Here is an 8,984-nt window from a genome sequence, read left to right as displayed (position 1 = left end):
GAATCCTGCATGGGGCGCGACGTACTTTTCAGGGTGGCAGATGGCCCCAGTATTTGCTGTTGGAGCCCCACGCTTCGGAGTAGAACCCGGCGTCTAGTTCTCGTGCCACATGACACCTATTTGTCGCATTTGTAGGGTTAAGCAGTGAATTAGCATAGGGTCATCAGTGATACTGCATAATTCGTGGCCAGGATTTCTTTCATTTTATTTGCAGCCAATTCAATCAGAACATAGATTCCGCAAAAGTTAAAAAGTGCTTAATTTCACTATTATAAAGTTAGTCGGTATAGAACTTCAGAATCATCGATCGACCCCGGAACATATGTTCTGTGGAAGAATGTGGGAGTGTCGGCACCAATAATGTTGTGCTCCTTTGTCTCTTAACAAGAGAGGTAGCATCATCATTTTTTTATGAGGGATGCTTTAATCTCAAGTATAGAATATCTTCTCTCTCTGGGAGATATCCTAACTATAGAATTAATGTAGATAAAGCTAGGAGCATGAATGGGAGTGATGAAAAGATGCTGCTGGATAATATTAATTTCTTACTCATTAAATAACGTGAGACGGGGAAAGATGAGGGGAAAAAGAATGTGGCCCAAAAATGGAATCGGTTTACCACATTTTGTAAGACTTATATTATTTATATACCCCTTCAAAAAAGATTTAGACCATTTAATTCTAGTCGGTCACTTCTTAGACAACTTGTTTAGAACAGACAACTAATCATGTCTAAGCCACTTAGAGTGTACAGATGTGATAACAAAACTATATACAATTTTAGTTCTGGCCGAGAAAGCAAAACTATGCACAACTATATATCTGACAGGATTTTTTCCTCTTCTTTTTCCTTCTTTTAGCACTCTTCTAAGTTGCATATTGAAGCTTAGAAGTACAGCAAACATGCACATCTTTGAGTAGGTCATCCTCAAGATAGCACATCTTTGAGTAGCTTGTACCTACGGCCAGCCGGCTTCGAAGAAGAAGCACTGCTCTTGCCCCGGCTCCTGGTCTCCTGCCGGTCTTCGTTCTCTTTGACCCTATCACCGCCGGCACCTGCCGACTTCTTGGAATATTGGAGCCTGTGTTTTTCTTCGCTCAGGCACCAGTCGCACAACCTAGTGGTCCTCTCACCATAGTAGTTGGTGCAGTAGCTGGAAGTTCACCAAGGAGATTATATATAAAGTTATGAAGTTTGGAAGAGCATCATGATAACAACAAAGCTAAAAGACGTGGGAATACATACGAGTGCTGGAAGCGGGAACAGCATCGGATGCATTGGAAGAGCTTCTCTGGGAAGCCGATGTCGCCGCACATCGAGCAGACGGTGTTGGTATTCGCCATGGCTATGTAACTTTAATTTGTAGCTTGGGATTGGAGAGATTTAGAGAGGGAGACACTTGGGGGGATGGAGGAAAGGGGGAGGAAGGAAGAGTAATAAAGCCAACAGAGGTTGCAGCAAGGGAAGGCAAATGTTGGTTGCTGTAGTAGATTAAGTAAAACATATCTGTTTGCATGGATATCCTCAGGTTGGAATAAGGAGTCTAGATTGCTCCATCTAGTCGTCAGAGAGAAAGCCTAAAGGTTGAGGTGGAAAGGCAGTTGGGTCTAATGCGGGTGTTGTACTACTATTAAGGTTCCAAGTGGACCTAAACAAGAGCCTGTGGACCTGAACACCTTTTATGTGCGCCGCAAGTTCGTTTGGTAGCTAGTTTCTATTATTCTTTTGTATAACAGCAGGGAAGCTGCAGGTTAATCCAGAAGAAGGCATCAGATAGATGGAAAGCTATATAGGTGATATACTTTCTAATCTGCCTCACACTCAAGTGAGATTGCCGGCTACGATGGAACTTTATAATCATGGATTGCTTGTTGTTCAAAATGAAAAGTTTATTTTGTTGAATTGGTGCTACACTTTTGGCACTTGTTTTATTTCATAAGGGCTTGAAAAAGCTATGTTTGTTTATCCATCCATCGACAGAACACTTGGCTTAATGAACAAAAATGAGCGACTGGACTGCTTAGTTACCTACTAAAATACATATGTATAAAAATAATATTTTTATAAAACTAATTTTTTGGTATAGTAATTCGTTAATTTTGACATAATACATTTGGATGCAGTAGATTTTATAAAAAAAATAAATAATTACTTCTAAAACTCATTTGTTTTAAATTATTTGTATATTCATTTTAATAAACTCATCGATCAAGCACCACATTAAAAAAAAAAAAAATCTGCATGAAAAAGACACATAGCTAGCATGCCTTTTTCATTGCTTGTTTTATCGACAATTCTTACCCTCTATGGTAAGGAAGTGGCACATTTGCTGTCCAACTCTTTTATGTCAAGTATGCCACGTTGAATGTTAGTAGCATTAGTAGTAGAAATATGCCATATCAAAGAGTAACATACAAGCTAACAAGAGATAGATGTGCAATATAAGTTGGGTCCAAAAAAAAAAACTAGCACCCATCATCTCCAAACGATCAATAGGCATCCAGCGAGCCCATTCCATTTGATTCATGTTTGATCCGGTCAAGTGAAGAAGGTGCAATGTCGGAGTCCAGAGTCACCCATTAGCCATCTAATTTTGCTGATGTTAGCTAATGCAGATCACATATACCATGAAGCGGCCCAACAACATGTTTGAATAGCATTCTCACATAGCTGCACGTAGCCAAAATTTCAACCCAAGTTTATGTAGAGATTATCAAATAATAAATCTTCTTGTTGAGCTACCCTAATTAAAGTACACTCATTGGGACTTGACCATGTTAGATGACCCTATGTGGCAAGATTGACACACCAAAACTTCATCAGTAGATTTACTATGACACCACAGTAAAAATTACTGGGAAAGGGGACATGACTGGTATTGGGAGCAAAACAAACTGAGAGAAGGAATGGGTTTTTGGCACCAAATTAAATGACAGATCCTCTGCAAGGACCACCAGTACCTACCAAGGACCCCTAGTTCCACTTCCCTGCGGGGAAAAGGTTGTCTTGGTCTCTGTGGTCTGCATTTGTTAGAGGGTCTTCCTTTCTTAGGGGTACTCCCTTCTTATCTCATGGGAGGGGGGCCCTGGTAAGCTCGTCTCTTGCCTTCAGCCTCTTTCAGCACTTGGTCGTGGTGGGCAGTCAATAAAACGCCTTTGGTACTGTCCTTCCTATTTCCTCCGGACTAGAGGAATGGGGGTCCTTGGCTGCTTTCTTCTTTGGTCAAGATGTCAGTGCTCTTATTTTACCATGTAGACGACTATATATCTCGGTTCTATGTTTTTTTCTAGGTGAGAGACACGGCATACAGGAGAGCTGCTTTTTTTTTTTTTTTAAATAATCAAATGTGGATCTTATCCGACTTACCAAAAGAAAAAAAAAAAGTGGATTGTACCTTGTTATGTTGCGTTCCAACGAAGTTTGTAGTGGGTTGTCCTCGAAGCCAAATCCCTTGTTGAGCAAAAAGGATCTTAGGAAAGATCGCGTTGATTCTTTTGAGAAAAAGCTATTAAACTCAAAAGGCCTCTCCGGAGTCTAGTCCAAATGTTAAAAGGGATATTGAGTGTGTCTACCAAAAAAATAAAAGGGGTATTGAGTGGAGTGCCAAACAAGAGGGACGTCATAAATAGAATGATCTCCCGTTGCTTTTATTTAAATATAAAAGATGATAGATATCATGGCATCGACAAGTCACCTACTAGAAGCAGGAGGATGGGAGCTAATCTATCTGAACCTTAAAATCTTGTACAAAGACTTTTTTTTTTTTTTTTTTTTGGGTCATGCTGCAAGCAATTTCGCTCACGTCTTCTTCAAAAGAATTTGATATACATAAGGGACGTATTTAAATCGAAATTGAAATTGTAGTCGAAATGATTATATTTTCTAATATATTTACTTTATTTTTATAATCCAGATCAAAATAATGATAAGATTTGAAAATCACATGAGAGGCTAGATTGAATTTTAAAATATCAAAATTTTTCATCATCCTCTAAAATTTAAATGAAAATAAGACTAACTCTAACAAAATAGTTAGAATGAAAGTTATTCATTCACATTTTTATTTTGAAACCCAATCTTTTTTGATCAAACACGCCCATAATATAATAACTGTGGCACTCTAAAGGCATTTACTATTAAATATAAATTTGAGCATATAAACAGCAGGGAGTGTGTATATAATTAGGTCTCCGAGAGTATCTATATATAGGTTCAAACAGCTACATGGTCTTGAGCTTTTGCTAAACTTGGCAATGAAATCTCGACTATCAAATACTTGTGGTGTCTCCCTAGATGGCTTCAATTTGATTCTTGGGAGCCTATTAGATTTGTTTTAAATGACAAGCATAGGTAAACGGCACTTGCCAGTGTTCATGGTTTATTCGTCTTCCAAATTCATGTGGTTTTTCTTACAGGTGGAGTAATGCAACAAATGCAACAGTAAAATATGGTCCATCATCAAATGATAGGAAAGAAACCTTAAGAAACATCCATAGCTTAACAAAATTACAAATTTTAAGAATAAAAGGACTAAGATTTTTTGGACAACATCACCTTTAAATTTAGGTTTACCTAACATTTATAAATGATCAAGGACTTATGGATGTGCCCGAGCCGACTTAATTGCAAAATATGCTGGATGACAGGAAAAAAAAGCTTTAAAAAACATTTAGAGCTTAACAAAATTATATATTTTTAAGAACAAAAAGATTACGACCTTTTGTGCACATCACTTGTAAATATAGGCTTGCCTTGCACATTAAGCAAGATTGGTCACATTTATAAATGACTAAGGACATATATATATGCGCAAGTCAATAATTGTTAATCAAACACCCAATACTTGATGGCTTTAATCTTATCAAGTCAGCATTCTATACAAACAAATATAAGATTGACTAAAATTCAATGCAACCTAACTTCCTAGTTGATTAATGTTAATTATTAACTTGGCCAGCCAAATTACTTTGAATACTCTTCTTCAATTTTTTGAAATAAAATTTCAAAAATTGATGGCAAAGAGATTAAAAAAGTAATGAAATCTAGAGTTTAAACACTAAATATCATCCTAAATCAAAAAGAGAAAAATATAGTTGAAACTCTAAAAATATATTAAATATATGGAGTTCCTTTTATATTTAGTTTTCGCTCTAAAAAGAAAGAAGAAGAGGGTAGAAGAGAGATATGGATGGCCTATTTGGAGCAAAGCACAAAGATTCTTCCAAACATTTTTGATAATTACTATTCAATAAAATTGTTTTCTTATCATCATCAACATCATCTTACAAATCTTTTGCATTAGATATTAGACTAACTACCAAGTCCAAATTCTACATGAAGAAAGCTCTATAAGAATGTTTTAATTGATTTTAGTATTTAGTTATCAACATGATGTCGGGCTATCAGTAACGTGAATGCTAGTTCTGAAAGGACCGACCTAAGGGTAATCGAGTACACTTCGATCCATACAGCACATAAGCACAGTGAAAACAAGATCATTTTGTAGAGGAAAGATAACTAGAACATATGTAGAATATAAAATATGAGAGATAATCAAGCAATAAAAATAATAGAAAAAAAACACACCAGATTTATGTGGTTCGGCCTGATTATTGGCGTATGTCTACAAGCAAGACTTCCTCAACATTCTTCTATTAATAATCCACGGCACAAAGAAGTACAAAGATTGGAGAAAAAATTTAGAGGCTCACACAGACTCTCTTCTACAGAAGAAAAAAACTCTTTTTTTTTTCAAAAGAATCTCAAATAAACTCACTATTTTTAAGCCTCTCGGATCTCTCTATTCACTCTACTGTTGCTTCTACCTGTGCCCTTTAAATAGGGCTTGGAACCTGGAGAAAACTGATCCAAACTGCAACAAAAAAGGACTCTGAATCAAGGTCGAAATCAAAGTCTTCTCTCTGTCGTCCGATCTGCATGAAATGATCCTAAAAAAATCTGAAATCAGTCCGAAATCAACCCAAAATGAGTCGGAGAACGTCATCAGCCATTCGATCAAAACTGAGAGAGAGAATAGCCATCCGATCGCACCATCGATCCACCAAAAATTTCATAAATCGTGAGAAACGTCGGAAAAACGGGTGTCGGTCCACCATGGACCATGAGAAATGTCCTGAAAATGGGCACTCGGTCCACGCACCCATTGTAGACCGCGATAACGTGGTGAGCCATGAAACGCTGCGCCATGTGTCTGTTGGGCCGGCCTACGTGCACTGGGCTGCGCTTGCACGTGGGTCTGGGCCGGGCCTGGCTTGGCTGCTGGGTCCAGGTCCGGGCTTCTTCATATGGGCTTCATCCTATCAATTTTTCCACTTGAAAACATGTGCCGAACTCAAACGAACATCGTCCTTGGAGGCCTTGCCAACCTCTTACTCCTCACATAGCTCCAAGATCAAGAAAAGCTTTGCTCCAATTAAATTTTCCCTGAGTCACCGACTTCGTCAACACATCCGTTAGATTTGCATTAGTATGAATTTTCAATAATGAAATTAGACTATCATCAACCACATCTCTCACAAAATGATATTGAATGTCAATATGCTTCGTCTGAGAGTGAAACGTCAGATTTTTCATCAAGTACAATGCGTTTTGACTATCATAATTCATCCTCATCACATCCTGCTTCACCTTGAAGTCTCCAAGAAGCCTTTTGAGCCAGATAGCTTCTTTGCATACGTGTGCCACTATAATATACTCTGCCTCTGTCGTTGATAATGCCACCACTGATTGAAGCTTAGACTCTCAGCTAATAGCACCGTCGCCCATGGAGAACACATAGCTTGTGGTAGATCTTCTCTTATCCCAATCTTCTGTAAAATCAGAATCAACATACCCAATACACTGCAAGCCTGCTAAACTGTAACAGAGTGAATGATCAGTCGTCCCCCTCAGATATTGAAGGATCCACTTTACTGCTGTCCAATGATTGCTACTTAGATTCGCCATATACCAGCTCACAACTTTCACTGCTTGTGCAATGTCTGGGCTTGTGCATACCATGGCAAACATAAGACTCTCTACTGTTGATGAATATGGTACCCGAGCTATGTCGCCTTGTTTGCTTTCCTACTGGATGATTGCTCTGCCGATAGTTTCAACTGAATAGGAAACGGAATAGACACCGACTTTGCATTCTGCATATTGAAGCACCGTAGAACTTTCTCCACATATCCTTTTTGTAAAAGCCAGACCTTCCTATCCTTTCTCTCTCGTAGCACCTTCATCCCGAGTATTTGGTTCACAGCTCCTAAGTCCTTTATCTCAAATTTTTTAACGAGCTGAGTTTTCAAATCTGATATCTGACTCCAGTTATTTTCTGCGACTATCATATCATCGACATACAATAGTAAGATATAGAAGCTCCGATCATCATAATCGCAGAAATATGTACAATGATCTGTCTTCAGTTGATCAAATCTCAAACTTATAATAAAAGAATCAAATCGCTTGTACCAATATCTTGATGCCTGTTTGAAATCGTACAATGATTTGTTCAGTCGACAAACCAACTCTTCCTTATCTTTTTCAATAAACCTTTAGGTTGCGCCATATAGATCTCCTCCTTCAAGTCACCATGCAAAAAAACTGTCTTTACATCTATCTGCTCGAGCTCCAAATCCATGACTGTCGCGATCGCCAAAACAGTCCGAATAGTAGTAAGACGAACCATTGGTGAGAAGATCTCATCAAAATCAATTTCTGACTTCTGAGCATAACCCTTCACCACTAACTGTGCTTTAAATCTCTCTATATTTTTATTTGTATCCTTCTTTACTTTATAGACCCACTGACATTCGATCAGACTCCTCTCCTCTGGTAGAACTACAAGCTCCCAAATCTTATTCTTTCGAAGTGACTCCATCTCCTCCTCTATAGCACAATGCCATTTTCTAGCATTGGTGAACTCACATGCCTCTTTGTATGAAGTTGGCTCGTCCTCCTCCATCAAAGCAATATAAGTACAAATATGATTAGCAGTAGGAATGAAAGAAGCGACATAGTCATCACACCTGACAGGAGGTCTAATATTCCTCTTAGGCCGCACAGACTCCGTTGGTGGCTATTTCAGTGAGATAGCATCCTCAGGTGATTGCAGAAACTCTGCGTCTAGTCCATTATCAACTACCTCATCATTCACTTGTGCTTGCTTTGCTTGCACCTCATCACCTGCATCAAAGAACTCAGTAGAAGTAATGGCTTCATCATCTTGCTTTTTCTTGATACTTTGAAAAGATTCTTCATTAAAAATAACATCTCAACTAACAACGATCTTGTGGATAGTAGGGTCCCACAACCGATATCTCTTAACTCTTTTAGTATAGTCAAGAAAGATGCACCTACGAGAGTTTCTGTCCAATTTTATCCTCTTCTCTTTTGGAATTCACATATATGCATCACATCCAAAAACATGAAGATGAAAATAATTTACTGACTTGTTGCTCTAAAGTTCTTCTGGTATTTCTAACCCAAGTGATTTTATCAGTGATCGATTGATCAAGTAACAAGCCGTGCTCGCAGCCTCTGCCTAAAATCGCTTGTCAAATTTTGTAGTGCTTATCATACTACATACCCTATCCATGAGTGTTCTATTAAACCTCTCTGCCACACTATTTTGCTATGGTGTCCCAAAAATCGTAAGCTGTCACCGAATTCCATATTCACCACAAAACTCATCAAACTTCTTGAAACAATATTTTTCTCTATTATCAGAATGTAGGCATGTGATTTTCAATTTTTTTTCATTTTTCACCGGAGCCTTAAATTTTTTGAAGGTTTCAAAGACATCGAATTTTTGCTTTAGAATATATATCCAAGCCTTTCGAGAATAGTCATCAATAAAGGAGATAAAGTAGGAACATCCGTCCGATGATCTATCAGGCAACTCTCAAGTATCTGAGTAGATTAACTCAAGAAATTTCTTACTCTACTACTATGATAAAGAGAAAGAGATCCTTCTTTGTTT

General features: G+C 38.0%; 1 protein-coding gene across 1 annotated transcript; it reads right to left on the bottom strand.

Moving 5' to 3' along the window:
* Positions 1–928: 928 nt before the first annotated feature.
* On the bottom strand, positions 929–1,344 carry LOC105054339 (uncharacterized). Its single transcript, XM_010935834.1, has 2 exons — positions 1,247–1,344; positions 929–1,154 (listed from the first exon to the last, which is right to left on the bottom strand). Exons 1-2 carry the CDS (start codon positions 1,342–1,344, stop codon positions 929–931), a joined length of 324 nt encoding a protein of 107 aa, XP_010934136.1.
* Between the last annotated feature and the right edge of the window lie 7,640 nt (positions 1,345–8,984).

Source organism: Elaeis guineensis, chromosome 11, assembly GCF_000442705.2.
Source record: "Elaeis guineensis isolate ETL-2024a chromosome 11, EG11, whole genome shotgun sequence".
NCBI classification, from domain to species: domain Eukaryota; kingdom Viridiplantae; phylum Streptophyta; class Magnoliopsida; order Arecales; family Arecaceae; genus Elaeis; species Elaeis guineensis.
Note: the sequence above shows the minus strand (reverse complement) of the source record. Positions and strands in the feature narration are given on the sequence as shown.